General features: G+C 48.4%; 7 protein-coding genes across 10 annotated transcripts in view; 4 read left to right on the top strand and 3 right to left on the bottom strand.

Annotated features, from left to right (window-relative positions):
• LOC148671858 (uncharacterized) overlaps window positions 1–17,628 on the bottom strand; it is a 239,517-nt gene that overhangs the window by 72,174 nt on the left and 149,715 nt on the right. The window lies entirely within an intron of this gene.
• Window positions 1–17,628, bottom strand: part of LOC148671859 (GTPase IMAP family member 8-like) — a 372,703-nt gene that overhangs the window by 217,688 nt on the left and 137,387 nt on the right. The gene's annotated exons all lie outside the window — the stretch shown is intronic.
• Window positions 1–17,628, top strand: part of LOC148671861 (uncharacterized) — a 153,326-nt gene that overhangs the window by 37,350 nt on the left and 98,348 nt on the right. The gene's annotated exons all lie outside the window — the stretch shown is intronic.
• The window catches only part of LOC148671865 (uncharacterized), a 297,768-nt gene that overhangs the window by 256,832 nt on the left and 23,308 nt on the right, over window positions 1–17,628 (top strand). The gene's annotated exons all lie outside the window — the stretch shown is intronic.
• LOC148671869 (GTPase IMAP family member 9-like) lies at window positions 3,989–7,876 on the top strand. The gene is made up of 2 exons (XM_088632799.1): window positions 3,989–4,049; window positions 6,622–7,876. The coding sequence occupies exons 1-2, from the start codon at window positions 4,031–4,033 to the stop codon at window positions 7,545–7,547; spliced, it is 945 nt and encodes a 314-aa protein (XP_088488925.1). The 5' UTR covers window positions 3,989–4,030; the 3' UTR covers window positions 7,548–7,876.
• Window positions 8,535–11,346, top strand: LOC148671868 (GTPase IMAP family member 6-like). The gene is made up of 2 exons (XM_088632983.1): window positions 8,535–8,640; window positions 9,635–11,346. The coding sequence occupies exons 1-2, from the start codon at window positions 8,535–8,537 to the stop codon at window positions 10,867–10,869; spliced, it is 1,341 nt and encodes a 446-aa protein (XP_088489109.1). The 3' UTR covers window positions 10,870–11,346.
• The window catches only part of LOC148671851 (NACHT, LRR and PYD domains-containing protein 1-like), a 260,967-nt gene continuing 259,358 nt past the window's right edge, over window positions 16,020–17,628 (bottom strand). For 2 of the 3 annotated variants that reach the window (XM_088632760.1, XM_088632761.1), the window contains 3 exons: window positions 17,245–17,398; window positions 17,006–17,050; window positions 16,020–16,912 (listed from right to left, as the gene is read on the bottom strand). In XM_088632760.1, the coding sequence (XP_088488886.1) occupies window positions 16,629–16,912; window positions 17,006–17,050; window positions 17,245–17,398 (483 nt within the window). In that variant the 3' untranslated portion in view covers window positions 16,020–16,628. The remainder of the gene's footprint in view (window positions 16,913–17,005; window positions 17,051–17,244; window positions 17,399–17,628) is intronic. The other variant, XM_088632762.1, reaches the window with a different exon arrangement.

The raw sequence follows: 17,628 nt of genomic DNA, 5'->3' as shown, positions 1-17,628 counted from the left end.
AAAGTCTTAGCTTAGATTTTGTTTGCAAAAGACAAGCAAAATCTTTAAATGCAAATAACAAAAACTAGACACAACCGCAGTCCATACGAGGCCCCCTGCTACACTTTCACTGTTAATTCATTAAAGCCCATATTATCTGTGCTTTCCCTCACGATAAACAACTGCACCTGAATTGACACATCTCTTCTTGCCGAGTCCTTCGCAGAACAAACAAAATTTCTCACCGGTCAGAGACAACAATTCTAGTGGAGCATATCCTGTCTTTGACAGGACTTGTAGTGTTTTTAGAGAAACCAACAAGGTCAGTTCTATTCCTTGTGTTTATCACCGTCGGAAATTACTCTCCAGTCAGCTGATTTGTACACTGTGTGTGCAGTTCTTGTGTGAAGGAGATTGTTACTATTATTAGTAGTAGTATTAGTAGTGTTATTACTAGTATTATCATTATCAGTAGTATTAGTAGATTATTATTATTAGGAGTAGTAGTGTTGTCAGCAGTAGTATTATTATTAGTATTGTAACGCCCTCGCCTGGTGGTGAGGAGGAAGCGCCCCTAGGCGCTTGTAGTACCGCTGGGCATGCTGGGAGTTGTGGCCGGGGAGAGTCTGGGAGAGTATTTACCTGTGTAAATAATGTCCTAGTAGTTCTAGTGCCCTGTGTAGTCTTGTAAAAGTGTAGTGTGTTGTTAGTTAATTACCACCCTAAATATGTGTACGTGTTCCGTCAGTCTCCTCATGTGTGTGTATATCCTGTGTTTGGTTTTGTGTGGTTGTAAACGAATAAAGCTCATGCTTGTTTGTTAATCGCGTCTCCACTCGTCCTTGTTCTGAAAAGAACCTGCAAACGCTACAGTATTATTGTTATCAGTAGTAGTAGTAATGTTAGTAGTAGTACTATTATCAGTAGAATAGTATTAGTAGTATTATTAGTGTTGTCAGCAGCAGTAGTAGTATTAGTTGTATTATCAGTAGTATATTTGTGTTAGTAGTAGTACTATTATCAGTAGTAGTATTAGTAGTATTATTAGTGTTGTCAGTAGTTGTAGCAGTAGTATTATTAGTATTATTAGTAGTGTTAGTAGTAGTACTATTATCAGTAGTATTTTTAGTGGTAGTAGTAGTAGTATTATCAGTAGTAGTATTAGTAGTATTATTAGCGTTGTCCATACTAGTAGTAGTAGTAGCAGTCATATTATTAGTGTTATCAGTAGTAGTATTAGTGTTAGTAGTAGTACTATTGTTATCAGTAGTAGTATTATTATCAGTGGTTCCTCCCGGGGAGCAGCGGCCTGTTTTTTCCTAGAAACAAACACAGTTCTCTGAACCCTCGAGCGCCACACGGCAGCAGTAAGTCGGCGGAAATTCGCACAACCGCTGAGGGCGCCGGCCGTCCCTGAGCGTGCTGTACTCCGACGCGGTGAGTACCGGCTCGGCGTGGTGCAGTGTGAGCCTGGCCAGTACCTGGAGGTGAGACTGCTGGGAAAACACTGAGGCTGCTGCTGGGAGAGGTGTGAGTGGGGCCAGCAGGGGGCGCTCTCACCCTGCGGTCTGTGTGGGTCCTGCTGCCCCAGTATAGTGACGGGGACACTGGACTGTAAACAGGCGCCGTCCTGCGGATGAGATGTCAAACCGAGGTCCTGACTCTCTGTGGTCATTAACAATCCCAGGGTGTCTCTCGAGAAGAGTAGGGGTTTTACACCGGCGTCCTGGCCAAATTTCCCATTGGCCCTTACTAATCATGGCCTCCTAATAACCCCCCTCTCTGACCTGGCTCCATCCCTCTGCCCTCCTCCCCACTGAGAGCTGGTGTGTGGGGAGAGGACTGGGGCGTCATCCAGGTGGGGCTGCACACTGGTGGCGGTAGTGGGATCCCCATGACCTGTAAAGAGCTGCACACTGGTGGCGGTAGTGGGATCCCCATGACCTGTAAAGAGCTGCACACTGGTGGTGGTAGTGGGATCCCCAGGACCTGTCAAGAGCTGCACACTGGTGGTGGTAGTGGGATCCCCATGACCTGTAAAGAGCTGCACACTGGTGGCGGTAGTGGGATCCCCGTGACCTGTAAAGAGCTGCACACTGGTGGCGGTAGTGGGATCCCCGTGACCTGTAAAGAGCTGCACACTGGTGGTGGTAGTGGGATCCCCATGACCTGTAAACAGCTCTGAGTGGAGTGTCCAGGAAAGAGCTATAGAAGTGTAGAAGAGGGGCAGGAGGAAGGGCCGGGTCTGCTGTTGCCCCCCCCACCCCCACCGCCATCGCCCCTCCTGGCAGGGGAGGAAGAGGGGGCGGCGGCCGAGGCGATGAAGACCGGGGAGGTGCTGCTCCTGGTCGGCGTCTCTCAGTACCTCAGCAGCAGCTCCGACCTGTGACCTGTGACCTGTGACCCCCCCGCCCCCCTTCTGGGTGGAGTCCGACCGTGACGGGAGAGGCCCTCGAGTCCGGCCCGATACCGATACCCATACCGGCCAGCCGAACCCGAACCCGAGCTCTGACCCCGACCGCTGCCGCCTGGAGAGAGGAGTCCGGGACTCGTGGGCGGAGACGCCCATGGCGCCTTATCGCTCTGTTTGTTTATTGATTGATTTCCTGCGTGGCTTATTTATTTATCTATCTTATTGACGGAGAGACTCGTGTGTCTTATTGATGGAGAGTATTTCAGTGAAAGCAGAGGTGGTGCTACTCTTCCTTCACCATGAGGAACTGGAACGGTTCTCCATGATTTGTCGTTGTATAATCGATCGGTCGATGACAGTGAGCGAAATGATCGTGGGGTGGGGGTGTTTCACTCCCTTCTCCCACCCCCACAACAACAACACCACCCACGCTCCCCGGCGAGAGACGGAGCCCTGGACTTCCGATTCCTGTTGCTCTCTTGTGTGGGAATGGCAGGCGAGCCCCAGGCGTGGACGTGTTTCTGCGTCGCTCAAGCAGACTCCCACGGACACGCCTGTGAGGTCGCGGGTCGTCTTTATTTTTAACCTTCTTGCGTTCATCGTGAGTTGGGAGGGGGGCGGTTTCTTCTCTGAAGCCGACTGAGGTCTTTGTTTGTGTTTCCTAAGTCTTTATTTCAACAGCAGAGATGCCCCCAGAAAAACGCTTAAAAAAAAGAGAATTTATTCATTAAATCTATAAATAATATCTTCATTATGAATAAAAACGGTGTGGTTTGTGTTTGTTCTGGGGAGGGATTGACGCTGCAGAAGAGCCGACTGAGAGTCTGCATTGGAGGAGCCGGTGGAAGAGAGGAGATTGTCCTCAAACTGTACTCGTCCCCAGACCATCACGTGCTCTGGGGGGGCGGCTCAGTCAAGGGGGGGGGGAGGTCGGGGTCAATCAGCGCTCAAGCATCCGTGGTTAAGAGGGGGTCTGTAAGCAGAGAGGGGTGGGAGGGGGGAACAAGCCGATGAAATCCTCAGGTCTGTTATCTACTGTCTGCTCTCCTTCTCTCTCTGGCCTGCTGTTTACCCAATCTGTCTCTCTCCTGAAGCAGTTCACCTCGGGCCTCTGACTTCTGGTGCTTTGTCTCCCCCTGGCGGGAACAGTGCAGTACTGCAGCGCCTCATTGACTTCATGGATCCAGACGGGTGTGGACCCCAGTGTCCCGACTGCTGGTCGGTACAGATCAGGACACTGTGTGTGAGAGTAGGGGTGTGACCCCAGTGTCCCGACTGCTGGTCGGTACAGATCAGGACACTGTGTGTGAGAGTAGGGGTGTGACCCCAGTGTCCCGACTGCTGGTCGGTACAGATCAGGACACTGTGTGTGAGAGTAGGGGTGTGACCCCAGTGTCCCGACTACTGGTCGGTACAGATCAGGACACTGTGTGTGAGAGTAGGGGTGTGACCCCAGTGTCCAAGGATGCTGGCAAGAGTTGATCTGGGTATTATGGTGTTTTATTTTGCTCTTACTGATGAACCTGTTCAGTTGGTGATTAACTTTATGAATCCACTAGGTGGCGCCAGAGCAGCGTCACAGCGAGGACAGGAAACCCGCCACCTCACATCAGCAGGAAGAGAAGGAGAGAGAGAGAGATGGCAGCGCTCAGCCCTGGTGAGTTTTCTCTTGTTCTACCTGTCAGAGTGTCGGTAAGGGAGTCACTGAGGGTCTCTTCTCTGTCACAGAGCACAGCAGCAGCTGGAGAAGTGTCTTCCTGTCTGCTGAGAGTGTGTTCTGTCTGTCAGACACACAGGCTCTGAACTAGGAGAGAGACAGGAACTGTTTTACTTTCACTTTCTCTTGTTGGGGATCAGAGATCGGTACTGTCAACTCAAGCTGGTTGGAATTCACTAAATATTTTAATAAGGTGTTTATTTAAGGTAGAATGATTGATGTTAAACCTGACTGTTTGCTGATGGTATTGGATTCACACTGTTAGTATTCATGATGCTCAGACACGCTCAGATATGATCGTTTCCTGTTTGTTGCTCAGGGGCCGTGTTTATTGTACAGCTGATAATACCAGAGAGGAATCAGTACAGATGAACAACAGAGGAATTTATTTGGCCCATAATTAGTAGTGATTCCAGGTTCTCGTGCAGCTGTTTCTCCTGTCCTGACTGGGCAGCTTGTTCCCCCCTCTCGCCCCTCTCTGTGTACAGTAGTGCTTCCTGTCCTGACTGGAGGAGCTCACCCAGCTGTGTCTGGAGAGAAGCCAGGGTATCAGCTTGTTCCCCTCTCCCACCCCTCTCTGTGTACAGTAGAGCCTCCCACTCCTGATTTTAAGTCTTAGTGTTGCTTTGAGTTTCAGTGTTAATTCTGAGGAACTCTGAGGTGTCAATATCTAACTGGTCTTTAATGATGACTGACTGTCACTGAGGATGTTGAATATTTTGTATATATATATGGTTCACTATCTTCACCCTGTCAGTGTGGGACACTCCCTTCAGAATAAAGAGACTCAGTTCCTCCAGCTTGTCAGTTTCACTGTTTTTAAACTAACATCATGCTAGTTCTCTTCAGTGTGGATCACAGTAGTTAGTTTCTAAGCGGTTTGAAACTATACAACACACAGATTTCCCAGCCAGGTGGCTGAGTCCCAAACATGTCTTTATGAAATGTGACATTTTAGACTCACTACTGAAGAATCAGGATGGACTGAATGATTTTACAGTTTTTTACATGTGTTTTTAAAATAAGGTGGTATAAAGGTTCATACTGAACACAGGAGTCCCAAATATGTCTGAACTGCCATTGGACACTGAGTGTTAGTGGGACTCTACAGGGCCCTCCAGAAGTATTGGCACCCTTGGTAAAGATGAGCAAGGAAGGTGATGGAAAAAATGTCTGTGTTGTTTATCAGATGAGAGAAATCTAACCTTTCAGTGAGGTTAAATTATTCTAAGAAAAAAAATCCTGATGAAAAATAAACATGTACTATTGAGAGAACAGTTAAAAATAAAATATATATATTTTATATCAATTGTAAGAATACAGAATAAGAATGTTGTAAGAATACAGTCTGATTACCTAACATTAACAGAACATTTTTGTATACCACAGAGAATACACAGAAAATTAACCTCAATCTGTGTTTTTCCTCTCTCACAGGGCAGGGACAATAGAAAAGATATAGAGAAGTTTTTATCGTAAATTTGAAATGGGATGAAGAGTGAAGATATCTGTGATGAGAACTTTATCATGTAAATAATCTGTGATCTTTCTCTCTGACAGGGGAGGGACAGGCTGATTCCCATGAGGCACCACAGCGTCTCTCAGAGATTGCCTCCTCAGTTGATCTGTTAGTGTCAAAGGCAGCTCTGAAGTCCAGCAGGACAGGAATGGGTGAAAGAGCCCATCAGCAGATCATTAGAACCCCAGACAAGAGCTGTTTCTGTACATCAGTCTGAAAGACTCGTCACAGCTTGTCTGCAGATCAGTGAGTCTGACTGAACAGCAGCAGCCTGTTGTAGAATCTGTGTCAAACAGGGTGAGATGGAGAATTACAGAACAGCCTGGAGTCTGAATTCTGCTTTGTTAACAAAGTGGTCAAGACTGCAGGTCTCAGGGTTGAAGGGACAGTTCTTGACCGACAGACACTGAATCACTGCAGCTCAGCCCAGCAGTGGGGATGTGGTACCAGGAACATGAGGTGGAGTTTATTCCACTGACAGGTGCTGAGAATTATTAAGCCTGTTTCTCTCTTGTCATCCTCTGATAAAGACACAGTGGACTCTGACTCTGGGTGTGGTCAGTTTCAGAGTGAAATACCAGCAGGATGATTGCACTGGACTGCACTCTCCTAGAGTGCTGTTCTTCACTGGAGTGAAGAGATTATCTCTCCTTCTTCAATTAACGTCCTTCTACACTCTGCCCCTGTAACAGTACAGTACTACAGCATGACTGTTGTTGCTTGAGGCCAGTATATAAACACAGACTTTTCAGATGAAACTTGAGTCACTTTGAAAAAATAGATCTGACACAAGGAAAAATCATGAACATCAGGTAAAACTATGTAGTTAGTTGATACTCAAGGTTAATTCCCAGATGTTCATTCTGTAAGTTTCCTTCATAATGACTTTTAAATTTTTACCTTTGAACAAACTGAACCCTTCTTATATGTGGAGAGGCTCATCTCCTCTCATGTGTCACCTCCCTGATGCTCCTATCTCTCCTCCTGTTGCAGTGAGTGAAGTCGAACCCAGACTCCAGCCCCACCCCTCTGAGCTGAGACTGGTACTGCTGGGCAGGACTGGTGCTGGGAAGAGCGCAGCAGGAAACACCATCCTGGGCTCAGAGGAGTTTGACACTGAGGGAGTAACTGAGGAGTGTGAGAAGAGACAGGGTGAAGTAGCTGGGAGACAGATCACTGTGGTCGACACTCCAGGCTGGGATGAGTGGCTGATGAGGAATGATCCACAGCAGATCAGACAGGAGGTTGTGAAGATTGTGTCTCTGTGTCCCCCAGGACCCCACACTCTCCTCCTGGTGATTAATCTGGACTCAATCACAGACTGGAGATCAGTGAAGGAACATCTGGAGCTTCTCAGTGAGAGAGTGTGGAGACACACAATAGTGCTGTTCACCTGGGGGGACAGACTGAGAGACACAACCATTGAGAGAAGAGGGAAGGAGCTCCAGTGTTTGGTGGAGAAGTGTGGGAACAGGTATCATGTTCTCAACAACAAGAACAGGGCAGACCGCACTCAGGTCACAGAGCTGCTTGAGAAGATAGAGGACATGGTGGCAGGAAACTATGGGCTGTACTTCACCACTGACATCAAAGAAATAAACACTGAACTGGAGAAATATATCAGACAGAGGGAAGAGCAGAGACAGAGAGAGACAGAGGAGCTGAGACAGAGGGAGGAGGAGAGACAGGGAGAGACAGAGGAGCTGAGACAGAAGTATGAAAGAAGGGAGAGAGAGAGAGAAGAGGAGCTCAGACAGAGGTTGGAGGAGGAGTGGAGCAGGAGAGAAGAGGAGCTGAAGGAGAAGATGAGAAAGACACTGGAGGAAGAGGAGCTGGAGAAAGAGACAGAGGAGCCCAGACTGCCTGTCAAGAGGAGGAACAGTAAAGAACTTGAATCTCCCAACAGTGAGTGTGATTGATGCTGTATTACTGAGTCACTGATCTTACTGCTCATCAGACTGAGAGATTCAACCATCTTGTGTCCTGTTAGGAATTAAAATCATACTGTGCTCTGCTCTGTACTGCGTTACTAACACAGTGGCACACAGATCTGTGTCTGTTTAAATCCTCTGTGCTGTAATTGAACTGTTTTCTCTCAGGAAGATTAGATTTAATCCATCACACAGCAGCTCAGTCTCTGTAATCTGTTTCTCAAGACTGACCAACACTCAATCAATCAAGGTTTATTGATCGATGCACGAACAGTACAGCACACAGCGGTGTTGTCAGCATTGAAATCTGCGAGCTCGTTAAAGGCTCGTTAAGAGGGATGGAAGAGTTGGAGGACAGGAATTTATAGGGGTTAACATTGGGATACAGCAATTACACAATTGCAATTCACAGATTGTGTGGAAGTAACACAAGGATAGGAGGTATTGAGGTGTCCTGACAGTAGTAGGGTACAGGATAGGAGGTATTTAGGTGTCCTGACAGTAGTAGGGTACAGGGTAGGAGGTATTTAGGTGTCCTGACAGTAGTAGGGTACAGGGTAGGAGGTATTTAGTGCTCTTCGTGGGTGTCCTGAGAGTGCCAGTGCCCCCTGTCAGTTCAAGGAGGTAACTGCAGGTGTCTGCTGTGGTTGGCTGTTCAGCAGTCTTACTGCCTGGGGCAAGAAGCTGTTCTGACACCTGGTGGTCTTGGTCTGATACTTCAGTACCGTTTTCCAGATGGTAGTAGAGAGAGCAAGTTGTGTTTAGGGTGACTGGGGTCCCTGATGGACCTGGCCTTCTTGAGGCATCTAACACAGTAGATATCCTCTGTGTTCAGTAGCGCAGTCGGTAGTGTTCTGAGCCAGTGTCACCACCCTCTGGAGGACCCTGAGCTCGTGGGCGGAGCAGTTACCACACCAGGCAGTGGTGCAGCTGGTTAGGATGCTCTCAGTGGTGCAGCTGTAGAAGCTGGTCAGGATGCGTGAAGGCAGGCTGAACTTCTTCAGTCTGGGGAGAGAGAACAGGCGCTGTCTTGTCTACGGGGTTGGTGTGGTGGGTCCAGGTCTGATCGTCCCGGAGCTTGGTGATGAGCCTTGAGGGTGCGATGGTGTTGAATGTTGAGCTGTAATCAACAACAACGTTCTCACATACGTTTCTCTCTCGTCCAGGTGTGAGAGGGCAGTGTGTAGACCAGGGGCGATGGCCTCCTCAGTTGATCTGTTAGTGTCAAAGGCAGCTCTGAAGTCCAGCAGGACAGGAGTGGGTGAAAGAGCCCATCAGCAGATCATTAGAACCCCAGACAAGAGCTGTTTCTGTACATCAGTCTGAAGGACTCGTCACAGCTTGTCTGCAGATCAGTGAGTCTGACTGAACAGCAGCAGGCTGTTGTAGAATCTGTGTCAAACAGGGTGAGATGGAGAATTACTGAACATCCTGGAGTCTGAATTCTGCTTTTTAACAAAGTGGTCAAGAATGCTGGTCTCAGGGTTGAAGGGACAGTTCCTGACCGACAGACACTGAATCACTGCAGCTCAGCCCATCAGTGGAGATGTGGTACCAGGTATTTAGGTGTCCTGACAGTAGAAGGATACAGGATAGGAGGTATTGAGGTGTCCTGACAGTGGTAGGGTACAGGGTAGGAGGTATCCTCTGATAAAGACACAGTGGACTCTGGACTCTGGGTGTGGTCAGTTTCAGAGTGAAATACCAGCAGGATGATTGCACTGGACTGCACACTCTCCTAGAGTGCTGTTCTTCGCTGGAGTGAAGAGATTATCTCTCCTCCTTCAATTAACATCCTTCTACACTCTGCCCCTGTAACAGTACAGTACTACAGCATGACTGTTGTTGCTTGAGGCCAGCAAATGAACACAGATTCTTCAGTATCTGAAACGAGTGAAAATCATGAACATCAGGTAAAACTATGTAGTTATCATGATGCCCAGGACTATAAGTTTCTTTTATAATGACTTTTAAGTTTTGTCTCTTGAGCAAACTGAACCCTTCTTGTATGTGGAAAGGCTGGTCTCCTCTTATGTGTAACTTCCCTGATGCTCCTGTCTCTCCTCCTGTTGCAGTGAGTGAAGTCGAACCCAGACTCCAGCCCCTCCCCACTGAGCTGAGACTGGTGCTGCTGGGCAGGACTGGTGCTGGGAAGAGTTCAGCAGGAAACACCATCCTGGGCTCAGAGGAGTTTCCCTCTGAAGCCAGCAGCTCCGCGGTCACTCAGGAGAGCCGGAAGAGGACAGGACAAGTGTCCGGGAGACGGGTGACTGTGGTGGACACTCCAGACTGGCTCCACGCCGGACTGTCTGAGGGGGACAGGAGACGGGATGTGGGGCTCTGTGTTAACCTGTCTGCCCCGGGACCCCACGCCTTCCTCCTGGTGACCCCGCTGGGCCGATCCTCAGGGGAGGAGAGGAGGACACTGGAGACAGTCCTGGAGATATTCGGGGAGAGGGCCCTGGGACACACCATGGTCCTGCTCACCCACGCTGATGAGCTGGCCAGCAGGACGCTGGAGGAGTCTGTGCACACAGGCAGCAGGGAGCTCCAGTGGCTCCTGGAGAAGTGTGGGAACAGGTATCATGCCCTCAACAACAAGGACAGGGGCAGCACTCAGGTCACAGAGCTGCTGGAGAAGATAGAGGAGCTGGTAGCAGGAAACAAGGGCAGCTACTACAGCACTGAGACGTACCAGGAGGCAGAGTCCCAGATCAGACAGAGGCAACTGCAGATCCTGAGGGACAGAGAGGAGAGCAAACAGAGGGAGGAGGATAGACTGAGGGAGAAGCACCAGAAGGAGCTGCAGAACCACCTCCGCAGGATGGAGGAGGAGATCCAGACACGAGAGGAGAAGATCAGAGCGCTGGAGGAGAAGATAGCAGAGCTGGAGGAGAGGCTGAGGGAGGAGAGGGATGAGGGGAGGAGGAGAGAGCTGGAGGAGGAGCTGAGGAGAGAGAGAGGGGAGAGAGAGAGGCTGCAGAGAGAGATGGGGGAGGTGAGAGAGGAGCAGGAGAGGGAGAGGAGAGAGAGAGAGGAGACACACAGAAGGGAGATGGAGGAGCTCAGGCAGCACTATGAGGAAAAGGCCAGAGAGGAGGCAGAGAGACACAGAGAGACTCTCCAGCAGGTCAGTGTGTCGACAACACAGTTCACTCCAGCAGGACAGGAGCACAGGAGCTGCAGGAGGGAGATCGAGGAGCTGAGAGAGACAGTAGAGAGATACAGAGAGACAATAGAGAGACAAAACACAGTGATAGACAGACTCACTGTGTGGCATCAGAGACACACAGGAGATGCAGGAGAGTGATTGAGGACCACAAGCAGCACATCGAGAAGGTCACAGAAGATGACTGAGACAAGAGCACACACAGCCCGCAGACACACAAAAGCACACAGCCCACAGACAGGAGAGAGAAACAGACAGGAGATCGAGGAGCTGAGAGAGAGCTGAAGACACTGAGATAGGAGCAGGAGAGGGAGAGGAGGAGCTCAGGCTGTGTTATCCGAGTGACAGAGAGACACAGAGACACTGTCGCAGGTCAGTCACTGATCCACACAGTCTTTCCCAGCGGGAGAGGAAGACCGGATACTTCCTGGACACAGAGTGAGGACTCTCCACTGAAACACTGATCTCTTCCTCGTAAGAGATCCGACTCACTGAAAACCTGCCCTTAGTGTCCCATGTGAAGAAAACTAATTTTAAATAATGTTCTATTTTGATCATGTTTGTATTTTGCTATTCTTTGTGTATATATATAAATGTCATGAATACTTTTGGATATAATTCTGACATTGTATATGTGTGTGTAACAGAATATATTGTAGCATTTACAGGTTCTTCTCAGGACAAAGGACCAGTGGAGACGCGATTAACGAACCAGGCTTTATTCTTTATCAACCACAGAGTATACACACACGAGACGGAACACGTACACATCTTTAGGGTGGTAATTACTTAACGACTTAACAACAAGCTATACAGTACACTTATTGGGGTGCTTCTCCTCCTCACAACCGGGTGTTACAGTATGTGTATCTGTGTATATGTGTACTTTATTCTCCTGAGCCGATAATCAAAGAGCAGAACCGGCTCGTCCGGCTACTGGGACTTTATATCTCGCAACGGCGACTTACAATCTCAGAATCACGAGTTTATTTCTGGTCATTGGGACTTTATATCTCGCAATTCCGAGTCAGAAAAGTCATAATTTCGAGATCTAAAGTCGAAATGGCGAGAAACCGCGGCGCGTTTTTTTTCTTTTCACTCCCTGGCGGACACAGCTTCCACAGAGGAGGGAGAGAAATGGACTTTTATGTTTTTCTATCGACTTTATTCTCCTGAGCCGATCATCAAAGAGCAGAACTGGCGCCAAAACCCGCTTCCGGCTCGTCCTCCGGGTGCCGCTGCGGCGCCGGTTGCTAAGCGACGCTCCGAGCCCGAGCGCTCGAGCACCTCTCGGGGCGGTTTTATTCCCAGCTGAGGAGCCGCTCCTGTGCTGGAAATCCCGGGAAGGACTGGGACTCCCCTCCTGTGGGCTGGGAGGCTCTTCCCGGGTGTTTCCGCAGACGAGGGGAGTCCTGGTGTCCTGGGAAAAGGCCCCCTGTGCTGCGGGCGTCTCCGAGAGAAACGGGCTGTTTGTGTGGGAAGATGCTCTTTCCTCAGGAGGGGAAGAGCCGAGCGGGAAGGAAAGTTCTGGAAGTGCGTCTCCTCTCCGGCTGCTCCAGTCCCAGTGACGGCGACACCGGGACAGGACAGGAGGGACGAGCGGGTCCTCTTTCCCACACGGGGGATTAGTGGGGTTTGTTAGGACACAGGACAGAGAGATAGTGCTTCTAGATAGAGTGCTTCTGTACTTGTAATAATAATAATAATAATAATAATAATAATAATAATAATAATAATAATAATAATAATGCTATACGTCTCTCTCACCCGTGTCCTCCGGTCCTGAGGAGTTTTAGAAACTGTCCCATTAAGACCTACAGCAGAGAACATTCTTACTGGGAAGCATCTTCCCAAATTGTCCTGTACGTGCTGGTAAATCACCGAGTCATGAATCAGTGTTACTGAAGCACATATAGAGATGTTCTTGATAAGCGCCGAAGAGCGTGTGATGAAAACTAAGAGGAAACACTGAGTCTGAGACGCTGAGGTGAGAAGCGGAGAGATACAGTGTGAAGAGTGTGACTTCCAGATCCAAATGTTATAATAATAATAATAATAATAATAATAATACATTTGAATGATGAATGATTGAATGATGGGGTTTGTTAGGACACAGGACAGAGAGATAGTGCTTCTAGATAGAGTGCTTCTGTACGGGTAATAATAATAATAATAATAATAATAATAATAATAAAATAATAATAATAATAATAATAATAATAATAATAATAATAATAATTATACATTTGAATGATCTCGCTGCTTCGGCGGACCGGCGCGCGCCGGCTGTTCGATTCTTAACGGTCGCCCGGAGCTCCGCGCGAGCGCGCCATTAAAAAACAAATAAAATAAAAATAAAACCAACTCCAAGCCGTGAAGCTGCATCATCTTCCTCTTCCAGCTCCTCCTCTCTTGAGGGGAAAGAGCGGCCTGCTGTCGACAGGAGTGTGGACACAGACGGGCCCGCTCCCGGAGAGACTCGGAGTGAAAGACCGTCTCTCAGAGAGACTCCAACTCCCCGGACCGGTGGACACGGGTGAGAGAGACGGCCGGGGTCGCCATTATTATTATTATTATTAGACCAGCAGGGGAGGGCAGTCGCGGGCAGTTCGGTCGGTCCGGTTTCCATGACCACGGGGCCGCTGACGATCCGGATTCATTCCGCTTCAGCCCGACAGCAGGTTCGACAGGTCCAGTTCGTGCGGGTCTGCGGGTCGAGCTGAGGACAGGAGACAGCTGTCGGTGCAGAAGCACACGGGTGTGCAAGAGCTGACATGAAAGGGCCGGGTCGTGTTTCTGTGAGTTTTATTATTATAATAATCTACTTTATTTTATTTTATATAGCACCTTTAAAGGTGGGTTCTCAAAGCACTTTACTGAATGACAACAATAAATAAAATATATGTACTGTATACAAGATAAAACAAGTAACAGGTTTCAGGTGTGAAGAAGGCCGAAACGTTGTGTTTTCTTTCTTCTTTCAGCCTGGAATAAACCTATTACTTGTTCTTTTATGAAATCGAGACTGTATTAAATGTGAGTGAACTTCATTATTGTGAACTGTTTTCTCATGTCACTTCCAGCTTCTCAAAGCTTCTTTGAGCCTGTAGTTTATATATAAATATTTATTAATACCGTAACACAAGCACAAGGACAGAAGAACAGGGGTTAACAGCACTGAGCTGGTCTCTATCACCTGATAGTGCCCAGTGTAGAGTCTCACTGCCCCTGACACTGGAGTCCAGCCTCTCTGATGAGTCTCTATCAGGCTTTACAGACTGCTGGGGTTAACAGCACTGAGCTGGTCTGTGTCACCTGATAGTGCCCAGTGTAGAGTCTCACTGCCCATGACTCTGGAGCCCAGCTTCTCTGATGAGTCTCTATCAGGCTTTACAGACTGCTGGGGTTAACAGCCCTGAGCTGGTCTGTATCACCTGATAGTGCCAAGTGTAGAGTCTCACTGCCCCTGACACTGGAGTCCAGCCTCTCTGATGAGTCTCTTAAGAATATTGGTCCATTAAACTGATAAGGTATAAAAACAGGAGAAAGATCTTTATACACAAATACTGTTTGATACACAGTGAAACATCTCAATAGTTTCTTCCAATTACTGTATATATACACATTAAATCTCAACATTTCAATGCAGCACATAAAGTAACACTATTGTACTGTCCCTTTTCTTGGTAATGTTCATCTCCCAACAGAGGATGATAAAGCTGGAATTCAGTTGACTAAAGTTAATAGAAAAACCTTCATCTGTAAACGTTCAAGGCACTTGTCAACTCAACAATCACATGTCATTACACAATAATGCTGGCAAAAGGAGCCTTCTTCAAGAGAAGTATTGAGATAAGATACCATCTCCACCATGTTGGAGTCTCCACAGGAACAGGAAGTGGGATGAGGGAAGAAGGAGGGGCTTCAGATGGGAGGCTGCTGTGATTGGATACAAGCTGGGATGGAGCAAAGCTGCTGTTATTGTTCTCTTTAAACATAATTCATTTCATTTAGGTTAAATACATCAGTTAGATATACATTCATATGATTAGAGAATGTTTTAAGTGAGCAACACCTTCTCTCAATCATCTTCTGTGGCCTCTCTCTCTTGTGCTGCTTCAGCTTCTCATTCACACTCCTGTATCTCTTGTATGTCTCTTCTGCTTCGGGGGACTGAAATACCAAACTACTTTACTGTATCTGTCTACAACTGAATTGAGTCTCTCTATTCTCTCTCTGTATCTCTCTACTGTCTCTCTCAGCTCCTCGATCTCCCTCCTGCAGCTCCTGTGCTCCTGTCCTGCTGGAGTGAACTGTGTTGTCGACACACTGACCTGCTGGAGAGTCTCTCCGTGTCTCTCTGCCTCCTCTCTGGCCTTTTCCTCATAGTGCTGCCTGAGCTCCTCCATCTCCCTCCTGTGTGTCTCCTCTCTCTCCTCTCCCTCTCCTGCTCCTCTCTCACTCCCTCCATCTCTCTCTGCAGCCTCTCTCTCCCCTCTCTCTCTCCTCAGCTCCTCCTCCAGCTCTCTCCTCCTCCCCTCATCCCTCTCCTCCCTCAGCCTCTCCTCCAGCGCTCTGATCTTCTCCTCTCGTGTCTGGATCTCCTCCTCCATCCTGCGGAGGTGGTTCTGCAGCTCCTTCTGGTGCTTCTCCCTCAGTCTCTGCGGAGGTTCGGTACCTTTTCAAATCCAGTGATCACATCTGCTGATTGGCTGCGACATCATCGGGTGTAGCTCTTCAGGCTCCTCATTGGCTGTTCGTCTTTCAGATGTTTGATCGGTTACCCTCAGCTAGAGCTCAACTCCAGAGGAGACCCGTCACCCCACCAGCATGGGTCCACATGAGTATTTCCTGTCACGGGAGATGTCAAAATGGACCCCCTGGTTTGTGTTATGGGTCAGGACCTGATGCTCATCAGAGAAACCCACCTTGGACACACTCCCAGGGGCTGGACTCAGCAGAGCTGGACTGTTGTTCACTCAAGGGCAGAGATTATTGGTAAATGTTTATGATACGCCTTGGTGCTACAGAAGTTTCATCTGAAGTGCAGCACCTCCAACAGCACAGTGTCACAGAGCTCCAGAGGGAACAGCGCCACCTGCTGGTCCACAACCTCCACACACAGCAGCAGCGTCCTGGTTTCCTTACAGTCTCCCAGCCTTGCTGAGCTCCGAGCTCTGAGGGCATCACGCTACAGAGTGGCAGCTCTGCTGTGTTCATGGGCTGGATCAGTGCAGGCTCAGAGGAGCCTGTGTGACCTTTGTCATGGAAATATAACTATCAAGGAAGCCACAAGAGAGAGTTCTCACCTGAGTAAGGTCTTTATTTCAATATTGCAATATTGGGAGCCCTGCTGCCACTTCGCAAAGTGCAACCAGAGACTCAATTTGTTACAAGCAGTACAGGGTTTTTATAAGACGTTGCGCTGTAAAAAAGTTCAGCACTTGGTCCCTTCTAAAACTTCCCCTTTCTCTAAGAGAAAACAGATTACATCATAGAGCGAGAGAAGAAAAACTAGATTTGTTATTCAAAGCTTATCAGTTACTTTCAGCTAATTCTAATGACCCAGACAGCATATATTGTTTTGGTACATTGTCTTCTAAACTAACCTAAACAGTGTACTTTGTTGACGAACTGTTTTCTAAAATTCTGCACGTACTGTAGCACAGCAGTTACATCCTTGAAATATATTATCTAAAAGCACCAATATATTTTTTTCAAAGCTCTCTACATTTTTAAGAATCAATTTACTTATTAGATTTCCACTTCAGCTTCCTCACGCTCTCTGTGTGGCTCAGGGGCGTTGCTGTGAGCCAAGAGAGGACGACTGTGTGTCCCTCAGGAGTGACTCCCTCATGGTGAAACACTGTAGTCCTACAGGGTGTCCTTACGCTCCTTCTCTATCTCAGCTGCTCCACAAAGGGCTTCAGTAATCCTTGTATCACTGGGTCGTTCCGAGGAATGCTGGCCATGGCTTCCTTAACGACGTGAACAGACACCTCCGTTCCGAAGTGGGAGACGATCCTGTGGGCCAGGTCCTGCTTCTCGGTGTCTTCAAGTGTACCCCGGGGCATCCCCTTCTGGTGCAGAATGTTCTTCAGCTTCTTGTACTCGTTTGCTTCCAGCTCCTCGATCACTTCATTCAAGGCTCCTGCCCACCCTTCGCTGCTGGTGAGCGCGATTCCTGAAACAAACACAGACACCCTTCTACTGGCTGCTCCTACACAACCAGCTGAGGAACCAGCTCTAGATACTCAAAGAGGACAGAGGGACTCACTCTGAGGGGCAGAAGTATTTGGGGTCCTGGTCTCAACAGCAGGGACTGCAGAGAGAGAAAGAGACAGAGCCATGTTCACCCTGACCAGCACAGCACCCACAGGACACAGTATAAAGACACTACTCACCCACAGGACACACAAGATGCATCTCAAGTCAGCTATTGCCTGGCATGATTGTCACACTCACTAGCAGGCCATACTGACCTCTAACCCACCATGTTCTCAGTAGATCTGTTACCTGGCAGCTGCACAATGCGGCTCCACACCCTCTTTTCTCCGTCCTTTGTGGCGCATTTCAGCAACACCAGGTCCAGTCTCATCGCACCGTGGGCCAGGAACACCTCGAATGTGGGGTGGAAATTCGGGCCATAACTGCAGTAAAAGCACTCGGACTGGAAGAACAACAGTAACGCTGTGTTAAAGAGCTAGCAGTCTGTCACACAGGCAAATCCTTTTTGAGCATGAAGTCAGCTGGACTCCCTCTACAGACTCTGTGACTCTGCTTTCTGCTTCTCTCTCCACTATCCCAATTCTCCTTGACCTCTGACATGACTGGCCACATCCTCTTCCTGTCCTGGGTATTTCAGGTGCTGCTCTTGGCTGGTTCTCTTCTTGTCCCTTG

This window comes from Lepisosteus platostomus, chromosome 5, assembly GCF_059453375.1.
Source record: "Lepisosteus platostomus isolate fLepPlt1 chromosome 5, fLepPlt1.hap1, whole genome shotgun sequence".
NCBI classification, from domain to species: domain Eukaryota; kingdom Metazoa; phylum Chordata; class Actinopteri; order Semionotiformes; family Lepisosteidae; genus Lepisosteus; species Lepisosteus platostomus.
This window is presented reverse-complemented; position numbering and strand designations above follow the sequence as displayed.

Excerpts from the sequence above, each read along its gene's own strand:
- LOC148671868 (XM_088632983.1), top strand. The coding sequence starts at position 8,535 with ATGCGTGAAGGCAGGCTGAACTTCTTCAGTCTGGGGAGAGAGAACAGG. Across the intron at positions 8,641-9,634 it reads TCTGATCGTCCCGGAGCTTG|TGAGTGAAGTCGAACCCAGA; the intron begins GTGATGAGCCTT and ends CTCCTGTTGCAG.